The 26605-nt window shown below is 49.5% G+C and overlaps 1 protein-coding gene and 1 pseudogene across 2 annotated transcripts; one reads left to right on the top strand and one right to left on the bottom strand.

Moving 5' to 3' along the window:
- Positions 1-71: 71 nt before the first annotated feature.
- POU6F1 (POU class 6 homeobox 1) lies at positions 72-26347 on the bottom strand. Of its 2 annotated transcripts, none has more exons than XM_057557396.1 (11): positions 26026-26347; positions 15763-15855; positions 14038-14221; positions 10359-10480; positions 9240-9465; positions 8466-8719; positions 7712-7840; positions 6883-7086; positions 4304-4445; positions 3564-3732; positions 72-2434 (listed from the first exon to the last, which is right to left on the bottom strand). In XM_057557396.1, the coding sequence occupies exons 2-11, from the start codon at positions 15808-15810 to the stop codon at positions 2089-2091; spliced, it is 1824 nt and encodes a 607-aa protein (XP_057413379.1). In that variant the 5' UTR covers positions 15811-15855; positions 26026-26347; the 3' UTR covers positions 72-2088. The 2 variants fall into 2 exon arrangements, with proteins under 2 accessions (XP_057413379.1, XP_057413380.1); XM_057557397.1 differs by having other exon boundaries at positions 8466-8716.
- LOC103006681 (swi5-dependent recombination DNA repair protein 1 homolog) lies at positions 19274-20035 on the top strand (annotated as a pseudogene).
- Positions 26348-26605: the final 258 nt, after the last annotated feature.

Here is a 26605-nt window from a genome sequence, read left to right as displayed (position 1 = left end):
GCTACTCCCAGGGCACCAGCCACGACCCACTTGTCTCTCCCAAAAAAGAAAGCATATCTGAACACAAGGGCTTGAGGGTAGAAACCCATATCTGTCTAATTTATTGAACTATAAGTGATTGAATCCTTTACAAACTCTGGTACTACTTCATTCTTACTGAAACCTTGTTTACAACACCCCTCTCAAGTGAGCTCGTCATCTCATTGAGACAGGTTGATAACCCTGAACTTGAGCGCGGAGCCTTACCCTTGGAGACGTAGTCTCTCCCGGGAGGCTGGGGCAGACAAGGTGCCCACCTGCTTCCTCATCCTCCACCACACTCGAGCACGTTTGGTTGGTCAGGATGCAGCGGCGTGGGGTAGGCGGGAGCGGGCCATTGGACACACAACTGTCCTCTCACTGGCAGAGCTACCAAGAGGGCGCCCACACTGGCTTTGTAGGGCCTGGGAGGGAGCAGCTGCAGGCAGGAAAGGAAACGCAGCATGCCAGAGGCAGCGAGGCTAGGCTCTGCACCAGTGTCCGACAGAGGTGATGTGCCCTTGCCCGGCAGTCACTTCTTCAGGGTTTATTGTATGAGGTGCAAAGGAGGCAGCTCCTAGAGACCTGGCGCTGTAAGGACAGGAGTTGTGAAAGGACGGGGTGGCTGACCCCTGTGACTTGTGTGTGACCCTTTAAGTCTAGTCTACACAGCAAGTCTGGGCTCATCTCAGCAAACCTTGCAGTGCTCTCCTGATCCCCTACCGAATTCCAGGGGAGGCCCAGCCACAGTGAGGCTGGGAAACTCACTTAACAGCTCGGATGAGATGCCAACCCCCAATGTACCATAGCTACCCTCTCTGAAGGCAAAACCCAGCCTGCTCCAGGGGTATTCTTAGCTCAGAAGCGGACTGGGGGGATTGCTTACACAAACACGTGGTCTAAGACTCTGGACAAAGTTAGATTTCTCCTCCAGTATCCAAGACTTCAAGTTCCAAAGAAAATTAGAGTTAAGTCACTTTCCACAAAGAGACCTTCCAGGGCTGCCATCAGCTCTTTCTGGATCTTGGCTTTTTTTCCCCAGGGCCTTGCTGTCTGGCTTCTTGTTTAACTTGCTGCTTCTGAGAAGGGCCCAGGACTGGGGGGGGGGGGGTGAGTGTGAGGACAAGAGAGAGTCAGCATTCCTTTCCTCATTTTCCCCCGAGTGCCTGCTTAGCTGGGCCGGGGGATTTTCCAGGCTGCAAGCTCTCTTAACCACACCATTCTGATGTGGAGATGGCCACGGACAGAGATCAGATTAAAATCTGGGAGGATGGCCTTATTGACTAAGTTCCCAACCTGCTACAGACCCAGGTCAACTCCAGGACAGCTAGAGTTCACTGTTGCTTCCTTCCAACATGATTTACAAAAGAAAAGGTTCTGCTTCAGGGCAATTTTCCACCCTCCCAAAGGAACCGGGGAGAGATGGGAGAGGAGATCACATGTTCTGGCCCCAGGGCTGTGGAAACCTTCTGACCTTGAGGTCCAGGCAGACATGGAGTCTGACCTTCTGAGCAGCACATCACCCTTTTCAGAATTGTATGTGTTGGGTTCCTTCAGGGGACAGTGTACCTGCAGGCAGAGGGCGGGGGGCGGGGGGGGGGGGAGCGGTGAGGCTGTGTTTCCGCTGCACTAGCCGCAGTACCTGCCAGAGGAGCAAAGGAGGAGGGAGAGTGGAAAGAGAATGCCGTCGAAAACAAGAGCTAATGGCCAGTGGTCCTCAGAGGCTGCTGCAGCCCTGCCCCAGAGAGGGGAGTTTCTGGTTCCCAACCAGAATTCACCCTTCAAAAACCACATTAGCAAAGTGCTTCTTCAAGTGACACCACAGATCCCCTCCCTTGGCGTGACCATCCCCAAGCCTGGAGGTCTCAGGCGGGCCCCACTGCCCTCCCCAGGATGTGGACGATATGGCGGGAGGGGGAGGGGGCCGAAACACAGGCGCACAGTGTAGTCTCACGACCCAGGACAAACACAGCCACGCGTGGCAGAATGACAGATGCCGCAGGGTGGTGGCTGCAGCCGGGTGCCAAGGGAAGGTACAAAGTGCTGGAACACAGGGCTGGGGGCTCAGCCCTAAGGGATCTGAAAGACATTCAGCTTGCTGGTGTTCTTGAGCGTCTGGCGCCGGTTGCAGAACCAGACCCGCACGACCTCCCGGTCATAGTTGAGCTCCTTAGCAATCTCGGTGATCTCCTGGCCTGTGGGCAGCGGGTTCTTCTCGAAGTAGGCATTAAGAGCCTCTATGGCCTGGGGGGTAAAGGAGGTGCGGCGCTTGCGTTTCTTGGAGGGCTCGCCTCCCACAAACTCCATCAGGTTCTGCTGGCCTTCCTGGTTCCGGAGTTCGGCTTCATTCAGCCACTTCTCCAGCACTGGCTTCAGCTTCTGCGCGCTCTTGGGCGTGATGTCCAGCTTCTCAAACCTGCAGGTGACCCAAGCCCAGGAAGGAACAGTGAGAGTGTCTCACTCCCCACACCGGGCGTGAGCGCTCTCCACAAGGGGCTGCTCCTCTTGGGGCTGGTGGGGCTGTGCTCAGTGTTCCCCTCACCACCCCCACTAAAACCCCCTGGCTCGGCCAAGCCCAGACTCCTCAGACTGTCCTGTATCCCAGGTCATAACAGGGAGACCATTCCCATGGCCTCGGTCCAGTAGTGCGATGATAACAGGGCAACTGCTTTAGTGAGCACCATTCCAGAACTTTCATATCCAAATGGGTGAGGTCCTTTAAGGAGTCGTCTTGAGAGGCCTCCAGAGATGCCAAACGGATGTCGTAAGTACTGTCCTCCTCCAACTGCAGCATCTCTAAGTCAGAATACTCTTTCTGGCTGAGCCCGGATGTGACTACAGAATTCCCAACATGGCAAGGTAGTCTAATAGTCACTCTAGTGTAATCTATAGAATTGGCAGGCAGATGAAACCTTTTGGCCATCCCTGAACCGTGTGTTTTTTCGTGTTTGAAACCCTCGGCTATCCTTCCTTTATTTCTTTTGTTTGTTTGTTTGTTTGTTTTTGGCCATGTAACGTGGCTTGCGGGATCTTAGTTCCTCGAGCAGGGATCGAAACTGGGCCCCTAGCAGTGTCCTAACCACTAGACCGGCAGGGAATTCCCTACCCCTCCTTTAATACCGGCACCAGAACCAGTCTGTACGCTGCACACAGAAAAATCAGCTACATCACTTTATAGTCATGCCTCAAAAGAGGGGGAGATGGGAGCATGATAGGGGTGATAGTGGGTTATAGTTGAGAACCAAGCCAGAACTGAAGTTCTCACTTTTGTGACTAATTTCATAAGCTGTACTCCTGTCCCTCTAGGATTCCTAAATGGATTAGGATCCTGGTTTTCCCAAAAAAAGACAATATAAATGCTCAGGATTGGGGGCTAAACTTCAGAGGGCCCCCAGAAAGTCTTTGGCTACTCTAGGTGTTCATGTCGACCCTTAGAACAGCTTTCCTTGTCCGGAAGAGGGCAGAAGCCAGGGAGAATATGGAAAAGGGCCAGATACCTGGGCCCCTGTGAGTGCCCTGACCTTGTCCAAGGCAGCCTTACTCACCGGCAGATGGCTGACTGGCTGTAGGCTGGGCCTTCCGTCGCGGTCAGAGCCTGACCCACCTGGGTCTGTGTGAGGCCCAGGGATAGCCGCCGGATCTTAAAGTTCTTGGCAAACTCCCGGATCTCTTCTAAGTTGATCCCGTCCTCATCCAGACTCGGGGTATGTGGCTCTAGGCCAGAGGAAGGGGGCAGGGGTGTGTGTAAGACAGACAATCATCGCTGCTTATCTTGCCCATTGGCCTAGCCTGGTGCTGTAGTGAGGGATAAGGACATTTGACAAAAGGCCTATGTACCCTTAAGACCCTCATCACCCCTGTCCCCAAGACAAATAAGACTTGGGGGTAAGGGGCCAGGACCAATGTGCATAGAGGTAGAGGCCTATTTTCAAGCTCTTCCGGCTCTAACTGTTGACCCTCCCCCATTCTCCCCAGCCTGGCCCCAAGCACACCTGTTGGCCATCCACATTCCTCCAATACTGGGTGAGAGACCACAGGGGAGACGGCCAATGGCTTGGCTTCTCAGAGAGGCAGCCAGACAGCTGGCTAAGCAGCCTCCACCATCCTCATGCATAGAATCCAGCTCCACAGAATGAGAATAAGAAAGCCAGTTCCTGGCAATGGGCCTGTGCCCTTCCCCTGTGGACTCCAGGAAGTTTATTAAGGAGAGCATCATCTAATGAGGTCAGCGTGTCCAAATAAATGCCTCTCCCCTTCTCCACAACCTTCTCTAGAAGCCACTTACTGGACACCAGCTGGCTGACAGTAGGGGTCTCTGAGCAGGTGATCGGGATGGGAGCAGAGGCAGCTGGCTTGGCGGCTGGGGCTGGGCTGGCGATGACCACAGCTGGCTGGGGCATGGCTGCCGGGGGCTGGATGGGCTGCACCTGCGAGGAGAAGAGCCAACAAACCCCACTGCCCGCCTGCCTGTTTCGGGGGGGTAGAGTCTCTGGTGGGGCCAGAGGCAGGACAAAAGTGGGCATGGAGGGACTTCCGTGGTGCAGTGGTTAAGAATCCAGCTGCCAATGCAGGGGACACGGGTTCGATCCCTGGTCCAGGAAGATCCCACATGCCATGGAGCAACTGAGCCCGCGAGCCACAACTACTGAGCCCGGGTGCCACAACTACTGAAGCCACGCACCTAAAGCCTGTACTCCGCAACAAGAGAAGCCACCACAATGAGAAGCCTGCGCACCGCAAAGAAGAGTAGCCCCTGCTTGCTGCAACTAGAGAAAGCCCACGCGCAGCAACGAAGACCCAACACAGCCAAAAATAAATTAATTAATTAATTAATTTTTTAAAAAGTGGGCATGGAATCTTCACTCACCCAGCACACTCTTACCTGTGCCCCATCAAAAAGCAAGACTAGAAGCTATGCATTAGCACCCACCCAATGATAATGACCTCCAAAATAAGCATAGAACGTGCCCCACCAAGCCGGGGCCTTGTTGCTGCCTATGACCTGGGCAGGTCAGAGGCTCAGAAAGGTTCAGCACACCTGGTCAAAGCCCCAACAAGTGTCCGCCCTTGAGATAACTGCTTTCAAACCTCTGCCCTCAAAGGAGAAATCTAAACCTGATTCTAGAGCCTCCAGGCCCCAAATACCCATTAATAGGGAACTGGCAAATGACTTCTGGGACCTCTCTACATTAAGATACTGTGCAGCCGTGACAAAGAATAAGGTTTATCTCTTAACTGCTGCCATGGAAAGAGCTCTGAGTCACAGTGCTAAGTGAAAGGAAAAAAAGTAAGGTGAAAAACAGTTTTTATGGAATAATTCCTTTAAAAAGACATATGAATTTCCCGGAAAAAAAAAATCTTGAGGCATATAAAGCAAACTGTCAACAGAAGTCATCTCTGGAAGTAGAGTTGGAAGGGATTTTTACTTTTTGACATCACACATAATGTTGGAGTTTTTATAAATAACATGTACCGTATTTATAATCAGGAGAAACTATAAATATATGAAATTAGTATTTTTAGTATGATTTTTTTTTAAAGCTTCCTGAAAGTGCAGATTTCTTTTGGATGGGTCCTGTTCCCTGAATTCTACCTCCTGGTAGCTTCAAGTCATTCCCTCGTCATCCCCAGGGCCTTGTTCAGAGCTCCTTGTCTCTGGCTAGAATTGTTTAAGCTGTCTCCTAACAGGGACGATGACTCAAGTCTCACCACAGTCCAATTCTTGGCTCCACCTGGATAACGGAGGGAATTTTTTAAATGCAAATCTAATCAGCCACTTCCCTGCTAAAAACCCTCCCGCGACTCCCTACTACCTAATATTAGTGATGACAATAAAAGCACCATTTTTCAAGTGCTGTGTACCAGAGTATAAACTGCTTTATGTGTAATCTATCCTTTAACATTCATAACCTTCTGAAGTTGGTACTCTTATCACCTCCATTTTATAGATGAGGCTAAGAGGTTATTCAGTGAAGCTGGGAAGCTACATACCACTAACTTGTTAGGGATGTGAATTCTTGGACGCCACTCCACACCTACTAAATCAGAGGCTCTGGGGTGGGGCCCGGGAATCTGCATCCCAGCAAGCCCTCCAGGTGGTTCTGCGGCACACTCACGTTTGAGAACCCCTGCTCTGGCACACTGTACTTCCTGCAATTCTGTGGAGGTAGAATACTCTCTCATCCAACTCATCCCTTTAGATTAGTTCAGTGTCCTACTCTACGAAGCCTTGTCAAACTCCCCAGTCTGCTGAGAGCTCCCTTCTCTGGGTTCCCAAAGCACCTTATCCTGCCCCTATCATAGCCTTTGTCACGCTGACTTATAATTTCCTCTGATGCTGGGCTACCTAAGGTTAGGAAGGGCATCTTATTCATCTCTACATCTTCAGCACCTGGAATATAGTAGGCACTCAAAAACTGCTCCTAGAATGAACACATAAATGAATAATCAATGCCACAGTGCAGGGCGGAGGGGTGGAGGGATGAAGGGGTGAAGAGGGAGAGGGTACAGAACGAACCTCCCAGGGCCTTTCTAGCGATTTGTTCACCCTGGAGCTGACCGAGGCCTAGTTTATTTTGACCACCCCTGTCTGGCTTTCTCAGGGTGCTATTGACCTCTGAGGGCACATATACACATGTTCGGTGTGTGTAGGTAAGGGGTCGGGGGACGGCGGTGCTGCTTTCCCAGGCAGAGAATGCGTGGACTCATGTGGACCTTCTACCCTGGAACCTCCCCCCGCTTTGGGGAGGTGCCCTGCTTTCCCAGGGGCTTCAGAAAATAGTGTCGTCCTGCTCACAGTCTGGAGGGAGGCCACCCATGCTAGACAGCACTGCCTGCCCCCATCCCCCAACCCAGCCCTTGTACCTCACTCTTAGCGGGGGACTCAGGAGTGCTTGGCTTCCGGACAGCCACGGGAGAAGGCAGGGGGCTGCTGGCCAGGGCTGCGATCACCTGGCCCTGGGCGTTCAACAACAGCTGGGGGGTCACAGCCTGGACCTGCAGGCTTTGGGCTGGTGCTGGGGCCGCCATGCTAGCCGAGTTCACTACCCACGGAAGTGTTCCAATAACCTGGGAGGAAACATAGGGACCCCAAGCGTGAGGGCAGCGCCCAGGTCCACCCCCAACCCAAATCCCCACATTGGCAGGAAGGGACTTAGACAAATCACTTAACCCCTCTGGGCCTGTTTCCTCATAAGAAAGTGAAGGATTCACACTCTAGGGGCCGCTTCCTTTATTCTCTCTCCAGAGCCGTGGTGGGGCAGGAACAGGTCTGCATGTGCGTTCAGACAGATCTGGATGTGAATCCCTGCTCTGCCACGTTTTAACGGTGCGGCTTAATTTGTCTGAACCTCAGCCTTCTCCCCTGTAAAACGGGAATAAACATCTCCACCCAGTAGGTGTGTACTCAAAAAGAAGTGGGATAATGTATGAGAAAGCACCTGGCACAGAGGCTGGTCACAAAGCCAGTGCTCCATAAACGGAAAGCCCCAGCTGGAGTGAGGACCACCAGGGCCGGATGGCGGCTATGCCCCTGCCTGGCCTCAGCATCAGCAGAGCGCTGTCACACAAGGGGTATGAATGGCAGCTTGTCACCCTAGTTGAGCTCCTACGACCCTCAGCCCAAGTCCTGCCCCTCCTCCACGGCCAGCATCTCCACCAGCCCCCACCCCTCAGCCTGGCTTTGACCACTTGCCTGTCCCTGAGCGCTGGTGAGGATCTGACTGCTGATGCCCGGCATGCTGGGAACGGCGCTGGCAATGACCGGAGTTGTAGTGAGGGAGCCCAGGATCTGGGTCTGTCCCCCGAGGGAAGCAGCACTGATCTGTGGGTGGAGGAAGAGCCTTGCTCAGAGGCGATGGGGCGAGAAAGAGCCTAAGGCAGAGGGAAGAGGGCTGAGGGTACTGGGGCGGGGGGGTATGGATGCTGGGCAGATGTAAGTGTGGGCTGCAGGCCCAAGTCCACCAGCTGAATAGTGTCCAGGGCCAGGGGCTGCAGGGGGTGAGCAGGGAAGGGTGGGGCCGCAGTCACGGAGGAGTAACTCTGGCTGATCTTTCGGGCTAGCCCTGGGAGAGCAGAAAGGCCAGACTGGAGGGGCTGATGTGACTAGTGTCACATCTAACAGCCTCTAGCTCCACCTTAGCGACAGCTCACAAGTTTGCAATCCCCAGACATCATCCCACCCTCCAAGGCTGGTCCAGTGGTTCAGGTTCTGGAGGATGTGCCCAGCCCTCTTGGCAGAGGTTGTCTGCTCTTGTCTGGGACGGATGGGCTGGCAGCTGCAGGGGAAGGCCTCAGAAGGAGCCCATCTCTGCCGAAGTGTTGGAAGAGAGCCATGTTCAGGGGGCTGGTCCTCCACCTCCTTCCTCCCCCGAGGGAAGGGTCAGGTTCACCCTTGGCCAGAGATTCGGTCCATCCCCGTTTAGCCCCTGGCGAGGGCAGCAGCTTACGATTCCTGGGCTAAACGCGAAGCCTGCAGGCTGGACGGTGATCTGTGGGGGGCTGTCCACTGGCTTGGGGGTGGGGGCAGTCGCGGTGGCAGCAGCGGGCTGCGGTAGAATGGCAGGTGTGGTCTGCAGCAGCGGCTGGGTCTGGATCAGCGTCTGGGGCTGGGCTGGCGGTCGGGGCCGGGTGGGCGAGGAGGCCTGGGCCGGTGGGGCAGCTTGAACAGGTGCCGGGAGAGCGGCATTCAGCACGGCAGCTGCTATGGAGCAAGGCAGAGACAGAGGTGCTCAAACACCCAGCCGTAGCCCAGGGAGGCTCCAATCCCAAGGGATCTGGCACGAGAACGAGGAGGGGTTGGGGCAGGGGGGACAGGCAGCTGTGATTCACTTGATCTCTGCGGGGGCGGCACATGCCAACTTCTCTCATCCCCCCTCCCTTGGGCCTGGAGAGGTGTAGATTCAAAACCAGAAGTTGAATCTTCTTGCAGTCCTTCTCAGGAGGCTGGTCACGGGGTGAGTTCTGGCGTAGCGGGGAGGGGCAGTCTCAGAGAGTTGGCTGAAGGAAGAGAGGCCTGCTGGGCCAGCATGGTCCCATGGCCTAGAGTCCCGAGGTGGTGCAGCAGCTCTGTGGCTGGGGGCCTGGGACACCAGATCCAGACTCCAGGGCTGTCGCCCTGGGAGGGCCGCGGGTTTGGAGTCCGACATGGCAAGCACACGTGCAGGGATGGTAGTGTAAGGTGGTGGGGAGCCTGGTGCGGTCCTGGGGAGAGTTGCCGTTACCTTGGAGACCGGCTAAAGGTGGCTTGAAAATTCCCCCCGTGGGAGAAGCAGCGGTCAGTCCTGGGAGGGCAGCCACGGTTGCTGTAGGAATTGTCCACACGGCCAGCCCCTGCTGACCAGCCACTTGACCTGCAATACTGATGGGGATAAGAAGAGGTTGAGTAACTGCCCCTGCTGGAACCATAACTCCTGTCAGAACTGTGGCTAAGTTTTCCTGAGTCAAGACCTGCAAAAGCAAACGAGATTTCAGAAAGAAAAGAAAAAATAAAAAATCAACATTGACAGCGCAAACACTGGGTCTCTCAGACCCAGCTGAGCACACACAAAGCATTCTGAGGGCAGTGGGAAAAGGCCGCGTGAGGGCGGGGAAGAGACAAGCCCTAGCTGGAGGCCCAACCCCGCCCGAGGGGGCACCTGGACTGGACTATCCCGCCTTCAGAGAAGCAGCCCATATCAGGGACAGGGCCCAGCCCTGCTCAGGGACCAGAAAGGGTCACAGGCCTCTCCCACCACGGTCTGCTGCCTCCCAAGCCTTTCCCGGGCCCTTGCCCACAGGACCAATGCTTTGTGGCCAGGAAGCAGGGGGCAGGGGCTGGTGGAACCAAGTGGTCAAGACCCACAGGGGCCTCCGGGAAGTTCTGATGGAGGACAATCCTGATGGATGCCTTGGAGAAATGTGCTTGCAGTGAAAGGTCACAGGGAGCTCAGCATGCCTGGAGGCCCCTGGAGACAGCTTCTCACTGAGCTGGGGCTGCCCCTGGCTCTAAATGAGGACCAAAAATCCATTAACTCTTCTGGGCATCCCCTAGACTAGGGGGCTGACAAGGGTATTCACTCACTTAGTCATTAGATGACTTGAAGGAGTTAATGTAATCTCTATAATCCTTCCTGGACCCAAAGAGATTACCTGGCAAATGCAGATCTACTTTTCCCAGGGGGCCTGATCTGGGGCAGGGGAGAGGCCAGGGGTACCTAGTAGGAGACTCCCTCCCTCAAGCCACAGCCCCTTCCCTGTCCTGCCTCATGAAGTTCCCAGATCCCATGGCCAGCCCATGTTGGCTATCCCATGCCTTGCTCCTGCCCACTGCCCTCTGTCCAGCTCCCTGGGGTGGCCCTTACCTGGGGGGCAGCTTGTACAGCCAGTGGCGTCAGGGTCTGCGATGCCTGAGGCTGGCATGGGGCTTGGCTGAAGGTGGCAACGGCAGGGGCAGGGCTCGGCGGCATCCCCGGGAGTGACTTCACTTCAAGTGGCATTGGGAGAAAGAGGGACAAGGAGTGAGCCTGGGTGAGTGTGACAACCCTCAGCCCCACGTTGTATTTCTGCATAACCCGAGGCCAATCACTGGCCTTCCCTGGCCCACAGAGGCAGCTTCCCAAAAGCTACGGGTAGTGAGAATAGGAGGCTGGAGAACCCTGTGCCAGACCTGGAAGGTAGGCCACCCTCTTCCCACATGTGGATGAAGGAAATGCAGACCCAGGCACAGCTGGGTATCAGTCTCTCATCTCCTGGCTCTGTAGGATGCTAGGACCTATCACAGAATCAGTAGTAGAAAGGAACATGTGTCAGGGAGAGAAGGAGCTAGAATCAATGGGATTGACTGGCTCATCCAGCAACTGGATCACTGTTCACCCTACCTTCAGGCTACTTTTTGGATGCAGGTGCTGGCTTGGGGAAGGGGCAGGACTCCTGTACGGTGAAGTCTTGGAAGTGACATGTCTTAGCCACACGCAGGATTACAGGGGCTCTCCAGGCCAGGCAGCTTTTCTTCTTGCCATTCCCTGAGATCTGAAGTCTGGGTGAGCAGCTTCTAGGAAGTTCTAAAGGAACTTCCCATGCATTGGAGCTTTTCACCCAGGTGAGAGCTTCCTCTTGCCACCTGGATTTAGTTAAGTACTGGGACCCGTACCAGGAAACTTTTTTAAAGCCACACAACAATGCGGAGAGGGGTTATTATTTAATATATGGTGAGACATTAAAGAGAATCTAGGTGTTGTGTGTTCGACCAGATCAGTGGTTTCTTTTTTTTTTTTAAGTTTTTTTTAATACAGCAGGTTCTCATTAGTTATCCATTTTATACATATTAGTGTATATATGTCAATCCCAATCTCCCAATTCATCACACCAGTGGCTTCTTAATACTGACTGGGTATAGGTTCCCAGGCCCTAGTCTAGGCCTACTGAGTCAGAATGTCCAGGAGTGGAGGCCAGGAATCTTTCATCTCTCTCTTTTTCTTTTAAGCTCCCTTGTGATACAGCACACAGACAAAGTGGGAACCACTGAACTAGATAACCTTCCAAGCCTGCATTCCCAGCCTGTGTTTTAATCTGGAAAGGCACCAACCTAAGTAAAGACTAGACTGTTTACAGTATATAATTTAAAAATCCAGATTGCTTAAAGAATGAAAGAGACAAGCAACGACCACAAAAGCCTTATAAAATACTAAAGAAAACAAAATGGCAGATTTATCTCCACTGTGAAGGGGAGATACATTTCTAACTATCGAAAAAAAAAATCAGAGAAGATACGGATAATCTGAACCTCTGGAAATTTAAAAAATATTTTGCTTGACAAAGTGTAATGAAACCTAAAAAGGAAAGTGAGGAAATGGGAATGTGATAAACACGAGTGATGGAAGCTTACCATCTGTATAGTCATTTCATTAGGATATGCTGTTATTTCCAGAGTAGGACCATGGGCCCTAGGGCTTGCCTACATTGAGGGTTTTTGTAGCTTCCTGCTAGACTGCTTTTCAGGAAGACTGAACCAATTTACAGCACCATCAACAATGTACCTGTGTCTCCACAGCACCACCCAATTTAGGTTTTATCACTGTTTATTTATTTTTCTGGCTTAATAGGCATAGGTGGTACCTCATAGCCAATTACTTTTTCTCTCATTGATAGCAAGATTTTGTATTTTTCCATGTGATGACTTCCTCCTATGTAAACAATTGGCTTCTCTTCAGAAGGAATCTGGGTGGACTACACCTCAAAGAAAAGTAAAATGAAAGGGCCATTCAAAGCAGCACTGTTTATGACAATGAAAAATCAGAAAGTTTGATAACAGGCAAAACCAGAATCAGATGAGTGAATCTGTCAATAAAGGACATGGAATATGAAATAATATGGTGGTAAGTGTCATGCTACTTAGCCTGCCCTCAGGGGCCACACCTATAAAAATATGTATGTGTGACAAGGTCTGGGTAATAATTTAGAGTGACACAAATCACTAGATTCTTTTTTCATCCTGAAAAAGTTTCCTATTACTCAGTTTTATTTTGTTGTAAGAGGAAACACTTCTCAATATTGCATACACAGAAACGTTCCATCAAAGCCACAGTTTAAGCTGGCAGCTCCTTAGGAGGTACCATCAACATACCTCCCTTCCCTGCTTGACAATGACTGAAATTCCTTTATAAAGAAGACTTTGGTGAAAAGCTTAAGTATACAAACCTCTGGAAGAAGATACACACTATCATGAACACTCATGCTAAGGTGTAAATAATTGATCTCTGATCAATTCCTGAGAGCAGGTTTTGGTTAAGGAGCAGAATTAAGGCGCCAGAAGAAATGAGATACGGAAGATGGATAAAAGGGTAAAAAAAGGAAGTTAAGGCACTGTGGATAAACCTGGAAAGAAATGGAAAGGGTGGCCGAGATGGAGAATCCTTGTCTTTCCCGCCTGCTCACCAGGGCACTGGCCCATGGGAGCAGGTGATGGCTCATCCTGGCCTCAACAAGGAAGTAGAACGTTTCCAGGCTAGGGGAAAATGGTCACGTCTCTTGTCATTCCTTTACTAAAAAGGAGAAAAGATAACCCGGGTCCCAAATGGATCTGCACACTGATTTGCGAGTAGAGCGAGGGAGGTGAGATCTGGCAGGGGTTCTGTTAAAGAGTTGCCTGTTCCCTTTGCTCTCTTCTTGTCTCCTCCTCTTGGCCCACACCCTCTCCCCCAACCACATCTCCAATCTAGGGAAGGGGTGAAGTTCAGCAGAAAGCAAGGGGAGATGAATCATGGCTTTCTGGGGGAATTGGCAAGGGAGGCCCGGAGCTTCCTGCAAAAGATGTCTATTCTATAAGGTGTTAATGAGGAAAGTCGATGAAAGGGTGCCCTGTGCCCAGAGAGCAGTGCCTAGGACCAGCCCCAGCTTCTAGAACAGCCCAGGCTGTCTCACAGCTGTACTGCAGGGTCATTAGGGGAGACAGTGTGAGTCAATCAGCCATACACATTCCACTTGCAGGAGAATCAAACTCATGCCCTGAAGTCATCTTTGGAGAATAAGAGCACACATAAGCCCACCAGGCTAGACTCACGCCAGCCCAGCTGGGAGTGAGGAGCTGGCATTCTACAAGGCCCTCCCTAACACACATCTCCCTAGTCCAAGGTGTGTATGATGGCCTCCCATCCCCAACTCCTGGCACTGCCCAGCTCCACCACAAAAGGTACTGATCTGGAAGGGCTCTCAGGATCCTGAAGGCTTAGTCCTCTCTGCCTTGAGCTTGAGGGTCTGGTTTAGACCTGGGAGCCCTCTCCGAGGTTAATTCATTCCCCTCACCCTGACCCACCCCAGTTTAGGTCTGTAAGTGACTGAAACCAGAACTAAAGTTCCAGGGATGAGGAGTGGCCTAGGAGCTGACCAACAGTACAGACTGTGACCAGAGGCTGTCCAGTAGACGGGAAGACAGTGAGACCCTAAAGCCACCTAGCCCCCTCCGGCTTCATGCTGGCTCTCCAGGGGGGACGCAGGAAGGGACTCAGGCGGAGCAATGTCACGTGGGCGCAGGTAGCCTCATACCAGTTGCCTCTGCGGAGGAGTCTGGGTTGTCTGGCCCAGCTTCACCGGCTTTGGCGGGGCCTCCGCTCTGGGAGCCCTCGGCGGCCACACCTTCCAGCGCTTTGCCCTCCTCCTCAGCAGGGATCTGGGCATCCACTCCAACCTCCAGAACTCGGATGGTCTCATGGCCTGACATCACGATGACCTGCAAACAGAGGATGGGGACACTGCTGGGGGGAGGGGCAGGTCAGCCCTGGGGAACCGGAGCTCTAGGCATGGCTGAGGGAGAGAGGAGAGAGCATGTCAGGATGCAGACCTCCTGTCTCAGGGACTGTGTGCTCTGTGAGAATTCCAGAGCCTGGAGCAGACTGCAGCTCCCTGATTCCAGGGAAGGAGGTACTAGGAGAAAGAAGGCCCTGGTGACAGGGAGAAGGGCCTGACACAAGCTAGGAAAAGTCCCACAGAGCCAGACCACTTGGGGACATTTCTATTTGCTTCCTCTCTTGGACTCAGTTCAGGGAGTGGTAGATGGCCAGTCCCACAGCCTTGCAAGGTCGTCTTCTTGGCTGCTAGGATATTGGAGTGTGATTACGATGGCCCCTAACACCGTATCCACAGCTTAAGCTGGGACAGGAAGCAAATCCCTCTTCACGTCCCTCGAGTCATTAGAGGAGTGGAAAATGAATGCTCCACGATACTGAGTAACTTTTTAAGCTCATGGTTCCTTTATTTCCAAAACTCTGGGGTACGGGCCAAGATTTCCCTCCAAGCCAACTTCCTGAAGCGAGGGTCAGGAATCCTGAAGACGTGGCCTCTCGCTGGCCCTCCTGGACTGGAGCTTTGTACCCTGTGGGCCTGCAGCTCCAGCGTGCCATCTGCTGTGGGCATGCTCCCACCTGGAGGGGAGCCCCCATGCCCAGCAATGCAGGCAGCTCCTGGGCCTCCTCGGAACACTGGGCCTCCTTTCCTGCTCAAAGAGCCAGCACTCAGCGCTTTACCTCCAGCACTGACATGCTTCCAACTGGGCCATTCAAGAATCAGGGACACCCGGTACGTTAAAAAGCTCTGGGTCAGGCCTTCCCTGCGCTCCGCCTAGGCCTGAAGCCACTCCCACAACACGCTCCTTAGGCCTGAAAACTGGATCCAGCCAGAGACTGCTGGAAAAAAGCAGCAATGTGACCCATCAGGGGAGTATGAGTGCAATAACCCCCCAAGCAGTTCCCTTTCTGACTCAAACTTGACCTATGAAGGACTTTACTCCCATCACATTTTAAGAGATGTTAATCTTTTTTCTCCTTTTAAAAATTACATAAGTCGGAAATTCCCTGGCATCTCACTGCCAGGGGCCTGGGTTCGATCCCTGGTTAGGGAACTAAGATTCCATAAGCCACGCTCTCAAAAGAAAAAAAAATTACATAAGTAATAAAAGGTCATTGCAAGAAAAATTAGAAAATGATATATAAGCAAGAAAAAAAGTTAATTCCCTGATATCCAAATCTTTCCCCATGTTAACTTATACATATTTTCACATTTTAACTTCACTTTTTAAAGTCACAGCTTAAGTCCCCAAACCCAGCCCCTGAGAAATCCTAGCTGGCAACTACATCTGGATGGGTAAAGTGACGATCTGGACAGGTGTTTCTGGCAAGAAACAGAAAATGAGGGGCTCTATGGAGTTTTCCTCCTTGCCCACACCCCTTGGTCCATCACCCTCACTCCCCCGCCTCTTCCTGCCCCAGAAGATACCTGCTCATTGACAGTCAGAGATGAGTCTGGCCCGGCTCCAGGATCCATGGTCACTTGTCAGGGTGGGGTGGGGCTGGCCCACACCTACACATCCTGCAGGGTGAGATGGGATGGGAAAAGCAAAGGCTGATGCGACATCGTAATAAAATGTCCATGCCATCTCAAAAAGTCAGAAGTAGAATGGAAGGAAGAGAGAGAAGCTAAGGTCTCCCAGGTATGTCTAGAAGTAAAGGAAACAGGATTCTAAGGATTTTAAAACTAAAGTGTCTCACTTCTTACAGCATCCTAGGAGAACCTACACTCAGGAGGAGCGAGGGTGACAAGAGGAAAGAGGGGGCCAGGCATCTTTCCCTGGGAGTTCCCCAGTCCAGTGGGAAAGAGCAGACCCAGTAGAACCCAAGGTGACTTTGACCCAGACTCTCAGAACCAGACACAAGTGAGGAGCACACTGGGTATCAGAGCCTTTCTCAGGGGAGGGGTCTGAGTGGACTTCCTGAAAGAGATGGTAAAGATAGGAATAAATTAAAACAGTTGTCTCAAACTAATGTGTCTGATTATCACCTGGAACACATTAAAAATGCAGGACACCCCTACCCCGATTTCCCCAGACCAAACATCCCCAGAGTCTGATTCAGTAGGTGGGTGCCCCAAAATCAGCACTCAGGGGGATTCTGTGGCGGTGGTCCAAGAACCATCCTGGCCTTTAACATGGGAGGCAGGACAACATCCCAGTTGGTGCAGCAGCTGCCACACGCAGTGGGACAGAGTGAAACAAGCCCTTGTGAGAAACAGGTGGTCTTGCTGGAACCACAAACCACAAGACACAGAGGTAATAAAGGGGACAACTAGTTTTAGACACATATAGAAAAGAGTAAATTAACCTCTATTCTGAGTGTCCACTGTGCTAAGCATTTTATGGAACACTAATTCACATTCTTACTCATGCCAGCTGGGGGATGGGAGCATTAGGATCACCATGTTACGGATAAGGACACTAAGCTCGGAGAAGTGTTCTGGATTCCTCACCTTTCTCTTCCTCTTCCTCTTCTACCCCCGGGTCCGCTTCGTTTGTTTTCCTTTTTTTGTTGTTGTTATTTTATTAATTGAGGTAAAATTCACATAACATCAAATTTACCATTTTAACCATTTTAAAGTGTACGACTCAATGGAATTCAGTACGTTTACAGTGTTGTGCAACGATCACCACGATTTAGTTCCAGAACATTTTCATCATCCAAAAGGAAATCCCATACCCATTAGCGGTTACTTCCTTTCCCTGCCAACCCCCAGCCCCTGGCAACCACGAATCTGCTTTGTCTCTGTGGATTTGCCTATTCCCAATATTTCATACAAATGGAATCATACAATATGGGGCCTTTTTGTGTCTGGCTTCTTTTACTTTGCAGAATGCTTTCAAGGTCCATCTGTGATGTAGCATGTATCAGTGCTTCATTTCTTTTCACAGAAAAGAACTGTGCAAAAATTCCATTGTATGGGCTCTCGCACTCTCTGGGGAAGGCAGAAGCACAGGTAAACCAAGATTTCATTTCCAAGATGGAAAGTCCATCAGACTCAGCTGTGACTTTACCCAGCGCTCCACAGGTCCGTGCCAATCCATCACCTCCCCACACAAATAGTTCAAGAAAACAATCTGTGAGTGCAACACTTAGAGAATGATTAAGGAAAACAAGATCTTCATTTAATTCCCATAATTAAATGGCACGGTAAAGTGTCTTAAAGTCAAGAATGAAAAAAACAATCATTTTGACCCACCTCCTAGAGTAATGGAAATAAAACCAAAAATAAACAAATGGGACCTAATGAAACTTAAAAGCTTTTGCACAGCAAAGGAAACTATAAACAAGACGAAAAGACAACCCTCAGAATGGGAGAAAATATTTGCAAACGAATCAAGGGACAAAGGATTAATCTCCAAAATATATAAACAGCTCATGCAGCTCAATATTAAACAAACAACCCAATCAAAAAATAGGCAGAAGACCTAAATAGACATTTCTCCAAAGAAGACATACAGATGGCCAAGAGGCACATGAAAAGCTGCTCAACATCACTAATTATTAGAGAAATGCAAATCAAAACTACAATGAGCTGCCAATGCAGGGGACACGGGTTCGAGCCCTGGTCTGGGAAGATCCCACATGCCACGGAGCAACTAGGCCCGTGAGCCACAACTACTGAGCCTGCGCGTCTGGAGCCTGTGCTCCGCAACAAGAGAGGCCGCGATAGTGAGAGGCCCGCACACCGTGATGAAGAATGGCCCCCGCTTGCCACAACTAGAGAAAACCCCTGCACAGAAACGAAGACCCAACACAGCCAAAAATAAATAAATAAATAAATAAAAAACTACAATGAGGTATCACCTCACGCCGGTTAGAATGGGCATCACCAGAAAATCTACAAACAACAAATGCTGGAGAGGGTGTGGAGAAAAGGGAACCCTCTTGCACTGTTGGTGGGAATGTAAATTTACACAGCCATTATGGAGAACAGTATGGAGGTTCCTTAAAAAACTAAAAATACGGCTTCCCTTGTGGCACAGTGGTTAAGAATCTGCCTGCCAATGCAGGGGACACAGGTTCGAGCCCTGGTCCGGGAAGATCCCACATGCCTTGGAGCAACTAAGCCTGTGCACCACAACTACCGAAGCCCGTGTGCCACAACTACCGAAGCCCGCGCGCCTAGAGCCTGTGCTCTGCAACAAGAGAAGCCACCACAATGAGAAGCCCACACACTGCAAAGAAGAGAAGCCCCTGCTCGCCAAAACTAGAGAAAGCCCGTGCGCAGCAACAAAGACCCAACGCAGCCAAAAATAAAATAAATAAATTTTAAAAAAAGTTCCACTATATAAAAAAAAAAAAACTAAAAATAGAATTACCATATGACCCAGCAACCCCACTACTGGGCATATACCCAGAGAAAACCATAATTCAAAAAGACACATACACCCCAATGTTCATTGCTGCACTATTTACAATAGCCAGGTCATGGAAGCAACCTAAATGCCCATCGACTGATGAATGGATATAGAAGATGTAGTACATATATACAGTGGAATATTACTCAGCCATGAAAAGGAACGAAATTGGGTCATTTGTAGAGACGTGGATGGACTTAGAGACTGTCATACAGAGTGAAGTAAGTCAGAAAGAGAAAAACAAATATCGTATATTAACGCATATATGTGGAATCTAGAAAAATGGTACAGATGAACCGGTTTGCAAGGCAGAAATAGAGACACAGTTGTAGAGAACAAACGTATGGACACCAAGGGGGTAAAGTGGGAGGGGATGGTTGTGGTGGTGGTGGTGGGATGAATTGGGAGATTGGGATTGACATGTATACACTAATATGTATAAAATAGATAACTAATAAGAACCTGCTGTATAAAAATAAATAAATAAATAAAACTTTTAAAAAATCAGATCTTTTCAGAGAAGCCAGCATCTTTAGCAGAAGAAAACTGGAATTTCAAGAAAATTTTAAACACATAATGAGGTAGAAGTACACATTTGAAAAATACTTTTTTTTTTTTTAATTTTATTTATTTATTTATTTATTTTTAATTTATGGCTGTGCTGGCTCTTCGTTTCTGCGCAAGGGCTTTCTCTAGTTGTGGCAAGTGGGGGCCACTCTTCATCGCGGTGCATGGGCCTCACCCTATTGCGGCCTCTCTTGTTGCGGAGCACAGGCTCCAGACGTGCAGGCTCAGTAGTTGTGGCTCACGGGCCCAGTTGCTCTGCGGCATGTGGGATCTTCCCAGACCAGGGCTCGAACCCGTGTCCCCTGCATTGGCAGGCAGATTCTCAACCACTGCGCCACCAGGGAAGCCCGAAAAATACTTTTAAGAATATCGATGCAAGTGAATCTAAATCACTGGATACTGGGTCATGCAGAGGTCTCCAAAATGATTTTGTGAATGAGAATTCTTCCCAAACAAGGATTAAATGAAGAAAAAGCAAAATCGGTGGAGATTCAGGAGAAAGAAGACCTTCTTCAGAGGCTAAAACTAGTCAAAATGTATCACTCAAAGAATGACCTGTCCCAGTTACAGCTGTTAATAAGGAAGTGAAGAAGTTGTAGGCAGATGTTGCTCTGTGAGCTGCAATCAACTATGTCTGAAAAGAACAAGAAACTGAGCCTCACCCATTTGATAGATCACTATGTGTAAGTTGATAAATTGCTACACTATAACAGAAATGAAGAAGAATTCATAAGAGTTTCATTCATAATTTTTTCTCCAGAGTATCTTTGAGAATGACAACATAATAAAAAAGATGCTTATACATTTTAAAGAGAAGGTATCAACCACTAGAGCTTAGGGAAAGGTATCCTGATGAAAGCCAATTTAGGAAGTCTGTTATTATCTAAATGTAAATCAAGTTCTAAAATGAAAATTCAGTATTTTGGATAAATTTGCTGAAGGAAACAACATTTAAATAAATATGAAAAATGTTAATAATGATTAAAAAATAATTTGGACAATCCTGGAAGTAGTTTTAATACACTGTTTTGTTTATTGTGGTAAAAAAAAAGTTTTATTGTAAATGTTAAAAAACAGTCCAACCTGGTGAATGTCTAAACCAAAATGGGTCTAAAAATGCCTGCCTCTCTCATTTTATGAGCCTTGTTTCCATCCATTTATCACATATTTCCATCTGGATGGTCTAGTAGATAATTAAACTCATATGTCAAAAAAAATTCCAACGTATAGATATGCCATATTTTGTTTATCCATTCATCTGCTGATGGACGTTTGGGTTGCTTCTACCTTTTGGCTACTGTGAATAGGGCATCTATGAATCTTTGTTTTTGTTGCAACACCTGTTTTCAATTTTGGGCTATATACCTAAGAGTGCAATTGCTGGCTCACCCTAGGGGTTTTAGGGTTTTCACCCCAATGACTGTGGTAAATAGCACATCTGGATGGCCTCCTTTGAGCTCATGATGCCATGCAGTGTCCACAGCCTGACAGCAGTGAAGAGAGATGATCGACTCTCTGTGAGAGGGGCTCTTATGATCACCCCAGCAGTAGAACTACAGTACACACATAGATCATGGTTAAAGCTGGGACAGGAAGCAGTGCCCAGCCAGAGCCTCCTCCTTTGCCTTCTTCTTTTTTTTTTTTTTAATTTTTAATTTATTTTTGGCTGTGTTGGGTCTTCATTGCTGTGCGCGGGCTTTCTCTAGTTGCGGCGAGTGGGGGCTCCTCTTCCTTGCGGTGTGCGGGCTTCTCATTGTGGTGGCTACTCCTGTTGTGGAGCACGGGCTCTAGGCGCGCAGGCTTCAGTAGTTGTGGCACACAGGCTCAGTAGTTGTGGCACATGGGCTTAGTTGCTCTGCGGCTTGTGGGATCTTCCCAGACCAGGGCTTGAACCCGTGTCCCCTGCATTGGCAGGCGGATTCTTAACCACTGTGCCACCAGGGCAGTCCCGGGATTCAGACTTTTAACTCAGACTCATTTCTGTGCTTTTTTTTTTTTTTTTTCATTTCTGTGCTTTTAATCACTTTACCCTTAATATGTCTGAGGTTTTCAAGGTGTAAAGTACCTTCTCATTATAATCATTTTTGGGGGTGGAGTACTCTGCGTGTATTGAAAGAATGACTGGTTAAGCTGAAATGAGTTTTACTGGTATTCACGGGAAAGAAAGTCACATTTGTTATGGGAAATTACCTTTCAAATTTTTGACATAATCCTCTCCAGCGAGGTTGTTTGTTGACATCAGCATCTCCATCTCTACACCACTTTTACATTTAAATTGTGCACCTACTTACCTCCTGCAGAGCTGCCATCTAAAAAGGCCACAAGGACAGGAAGCAGGAGATTAGTATAGATTGGTAGCTGGGGTTGAGCTGGATCATCCAGATAATGCTCCCAAGATGGTCTCACCCAGTCTGACAATCACCAAGTCTAACTCTCCAGCTTAGACCTCACCTGGGAACTTCAGACTCATATATCCAACTACCTACTGATTGCTCACATCATCTCCTACTCAACATGTTCAAAACCAAACTCCTGATTTCTACCCCAAACCTGTTCCATCTGCCTGTAGCCTTCCCCATCTCAGCAAATGGCAGCTTCATCCTTCCACAGATGCTCAGGCCCCAAACCCTGCCATCATCCTTGCCTTCTCTCTTACATCTACCTATACATCTAATAGTAACTCCTTCAAATAGTGTTGGCTCTCCCTCCCAGTGTGCCCGGAATCCCCCCACTTCTTATCACTACCACCGTGGTCCATGCGGATGTAGTACCTGGTGTAAAGAAGCATGAGACGACCTCCCCTCCTGCTTGCAAGCATCGTCTGCCTTGTTCTTAAATCGTCAGTCTCCAGGCAGGTTGCTACCTCTTTCAGGTTTTCATTGTCTGATGGATTTTCTGCCTATCCTCCCACCCTTCGCCATTTCTGGCCCCAGGACATAGATTTCCCTTCCCACCTGCTGAAAAATAATCATCATCAATAGTTTATTGGAAAAAAAAAAAAAAATAGTTTATTGGTCCTGGGATAAACCATAATGGAAAAGAATATAAAACAGAATGTATATGTGTGTATAACTGAGTCACTTTGCTGTACAACAGAAATTAACACAACATTGTAAATCAACTATACTTCAATTAAAAAATAAATTTAAAAAATAGCTTATTGGAACCCAGCCCCTTTACACATAGTATTACAGTGAGCACTCTTTGGAGACAGACTTCTGGGTTCACAACCTCAGCTTTGATATTCACTATCTGTTGGACTCGGGTCAGATGATTTAACCTCTCTGCCTCAGTTTCCTCATCTGTAAAAATGAGAGTAATAACACCTACTTCATAGGGCTATTATGAGGACTGAATAAATTAATGCATGTAAAAAGTTTAGATCCATGCCTGGCACATAGTAAGTGCTCAGAAGATGGTAGCTATTATAAAAATTTACATACATTATCTCATTTAAATTTAGTATAGCAGTTAGGAACCTAGGTTCACCTCTCAGTTTCACCATTTCTTAGCTGTGAGGCCTTGGACAAGGACCTAGCCTCTCCATGCCTCAGTTACCATATTTGAAACGGGGATAGCTAGCATTGTAGTAAATTGTATAAGGGTTCAATAAATGTTAACTATTGTTGTTCAGTTTTGACACCAGCCCCATGAGACCACAGAGCAAACACATAGTGAGTGAAGCTTGACCAATTGTGTCACTGTCTGCAGGTGGGCGGATTCCTTCTCTGTTTTTTCAGGGATAAATAATAAGAGAGCTTATCTTGGAATTATCGTACAAAGTACAAATAACAATTAGCTATTACGATCCCCATTTTTATTGATGAGAAAGTTGATGATCAAAGAGAGGTAAGGGCATAGGCTTAGGAGAAAAACCTAAAACAAATCCCAGCTTGGTCATGAGATAGCTGTGCCATCCTGGGCGAATGATTTAACCTCTTCGAAGTTTAATTTCCTTATCTTTAAAATGCTGATTAAATGGGCAAGACTTGTGGGGTTGTTATGATGATGATATGAGATCTGTAAGTAAGATGCTTAACATGGTATTCTTACTATGATCCTCATTTTTATCTATAGGAAGATGGAGGTTGAGAGAGGTCAGGTGACTTGCCCAAGGGCACAGAAGAGTCTGTGGCAGATTCAAACTTCAAGGCCACACCCTGCTCCAGATTCCTGTCCTCCTGACACCACACTAAGCCTCCATTCAGGAAATGGGAGGAAGGCTGACGGGGGCTGCTCTGGCCCCCAAGGATCAGGACACACTGGAAAATGGAAGCTCTCAGTTCTGCTCCAGACTTAATTTATTAACTTCCCTCCCCACACCCCGATTCATGGACAGAGATAAATGACTTGCCAAGCTATTGGTAGACCGGCTAGGCACACACATGGGCCAGAAGGAAAGGAAAGGGCAAAAGATAGGAAAGTAGTGAACAACCTTATTTCTCCTTTCCAAACCTACCATTTGTAATCTTACACATATATAGTCAAACAGTAAAGACTAGTTTAATAGGACACATTTAGATTTAGTTTCTGCCCCCATCCCCTTGTGCCCAAACTTGATTCACCCAGGCAGGGGGAAGGGAGGGGGCAAATGAAACGTGAAAAATAACAAGTAGGTATGTTCCCCCACTAGACTGTAAGGACCAAGAAGGCATATCCACTTATCATCATATCCCAGAGTCTAGTATAATTCCTGGTACACAACAGAGGGTAATGAATATGAGCTGAAAACATAAATTATGATATCAGATCATATCATTTAGCCTGCTCATATATCCTACCTTCTCCTCAAAACACATAGCCTATTTCAAATTTTGTGCCCTCATTCCCAATGCTAGGGCTGCTTAAAAACGATTTCAAAGAAGTAGTATTAAGTTCTGGAGAACCCCAGTCACACTCGCCCCTTCCTAACGTGCTGGTCCAGCTCCTCATTCCCAAGCCTTCCGTCATTTGTCCAGTTTCTCCCGAGTCCCACCCCATCTGTGGCCTCACTCACCCTCATTTTGACACAGAAGGAGCTTGGGGTTTAAAGGCAGAAGACCCACATTGAGTACTGCTTCTGTTTCAGGTAACCCTCAAAGCCTCAGTTTCCTTATCTATGAAATGGGGCTAAATTATAGTATCTACCCCATTGGCTATGGTTAAAGTGATAACATTTATGGAAGTCTCTTAGAACAGGGCCTGGCACACAGCAAACACTATGTAATTGCTTTAAATTGAAGTAAAGCATGCATATAAAATGTTTTTAATTGTAAAGTGTTATAAAAAATGTGTAAGATAACTACTATGACTTTATAGTGAGTAAATCTTCGGGAAGGGGGATATGATCTTGTCCCAAGTTCCTTCATAATGCAGAGAATCCTTAGAGAAGCAAATTTCTTCTGACTCATTTCTTAATTGCTAGGTAGTACCTCCAAGAAGAGAATAGCCCATATCTCTCTCTCTCTCTCTCTCTCTCTCTCTCTCTCACACACACACACACACACACACACAGTATCACTCTATATTATCTTGTTTGTTTTCATATTTATGATCTGCCTGTCCCCACCTCCACCCCCAAACTGGAATTAAAACTCCAAGACAGGGGAAGTTCTGTCTGTATTGTTCAGAACTGGCATAGAGTGGATATTTTTGTTGCACTAATGAACAAATGAATGAAGGTCTACCGCAGATATGCAAAGAAGTACCAGGTCACAGAAATACCACGCTGAGAACCAACCCGGACTTCAATCAAAATGGAATATACAAAATTATTCCTCAGAAGGCCCTGCTGGTCAATGGTGGCTGCCTTAGATTATCAAGAAAAGGGAGGTGGGATATTGTCTATGAACAATTGAAGACCAGCCTTTTACTTTTGGAACAAGGAATATGGAAGAGCAGATTCTAGCTCTCTGCAAAGAGCTTCTTTTCATTTGCCCACGAAGGCTGCCCGACCGCGTTTTATTTCCCCCCCCCCCCACGCCCGCACCGGAGGCTGTTCTGTGAAGATTTGGGGCTTCCAATGACAAATGAGGGGATCCCAACGCTAAAGTGGAGGTTACAAGGCACCCTGGGGCTCCCCTGGCCTTGCCAGGTGAGAATGCCCAGGGAAGCACATATCAGGCCCATTATGATGACTATTTATTAATAATAATATTGTTACTAAATATTTATGAAGTGCTCATGCTCAGCTACACGGTGACACTCCCACCACTCCGCCACCCTTCCAGCAGCACCCAGGTCCCTAACCCCGAGCCCCACAGTCCTCCCGGTGCATTGTGGTTGGAGAGAATTGTGACAGGTAGCTCTGGCCGCCTCAGTCGACCTTAACTGCTGGGAACCCAGGCGTCCGGGTCCTCCAGTGGGGCGAGAATCCATTCGCGGTCGCCACGGGGTCTTGGAAAAACGTCCCCTTGGTCCGTACCCGACCTGGGCTCCAGGAGCAGAAATGGGGAGGGGCCAGGTCCAAGCTCCCCACGGGGTCCACCTGGCGGCTGCCCCCTCCTCTCCTCGGTCCGGACCAGCCCGCAGGCAGGCAAGGGCGCGGTCCCCGGGGTCTCCGGTCCACAGCAGGCGGCCGCTAGCCATCCCACTCCCAGAGCTCCCCGCCGCTCCGGCCCAGCATCCTGGAGCCCCAGCCCCGCGGCATTTTTTCTCTTTATCATAAATATATAAATTATGCTAATTACGGGCATTGCATATTAACCAAACCCGAAACCTCCCCTGCCCGGCCCCCTCCCCCTCCGTGCAAACCCCTCCCCGCCCCGGACCCCGCTACTTACCGGAGCCCGAGCCGCCTTCGCCCCGGGTGCCCGGCGTCCACCGATTAGAGATTCATCTCACAGCTCGAGCCAGGGGGCCGGGGGCCGGGGCCGGGGCAGCCGCCGCCCGCAGACAAAGAAGCCAGCGCGGCTTGGCTGGGCTCGGCTCGGCCCGGGAGCCGGTCTGGACCCGCCGCCGCCCCCGGGCCCCCAGCCCGGGCTGGGCAGAGCCGAAGGGGACTCCGCGGGCTGCGCTGGGCGGAGAGGGGACGGGCGGGAAGCGAGAAGGGGGAGCGGTGTGGGGGCCGGTCAGGTATATATATATTTTTCTCCTCTCCCCCCCTTCCACGGCCCCCCCTCCTTTTTCTCCCGCCCCCCCCTCCCTTTTTCCCTCGCCCCCCCTCCCTTTTTCCCTCCTTCTGCTACTTGGATTTTTTTAGCTGCTGCGTCATGAGCATAATTTATGCAAAGAGCTTTGCCGCATGCTGCACCGCGCGCGCCAGCCGCCGGGGGCGGCGGGCTGGGCGGGCCGGCGAGGAAGGGAGGGGATCTGGAGAGCCGAGAAAGAGCGATTGGGGCGGGGAGCCGGGGGGCTCAGACT

This window comes from Balaenoptera acutorostrata, chromosome 11 (assembly GCF_949987535.1).
Source record: "Balaenoptera acutorostrata chromosome 11, mBalAcu1.1, whole genome shotgun sequence".
Classification (NCBI taxonomy): Eukaryota; Metazoa; Chordata; class Mammalia; order Artiodactyla; family Balaenopteridae; genus Balaenoptera; species Balaenoptera acutorostrata.
This window is presented reverse-complemented; position numbering and strand designations above follow the sequence as displayed.

What these genes read in the sequence shown, in the direction of transcription:
- POU6F1 (XM_057557396.1), bottom strand. Translation starts at nt 15,810, where the DNA reads ATGGATCCTGGAGCCGGGCCAGACTCATCTCTGACTGTCAATGAGCAG. An exon ending in CTCTGACTGTCAATGAGCAG is followed by an intron (nt 14,222 to 15,762) that starts GTATCTTCTGGG and finishes CTCTGTTTGCAG; the next exon opens with GTCATCGTGATGTCAGGCCA. An exon ending in TCGCGTTTAGCCCAGGAATC is followed by an intron (nt 7,841 to 8,465) that starts GTAAGCTGCTGC and finishes CTCCACCCACAG; the next exon opens with ATCAGTGCTGCTTCCCTCGG.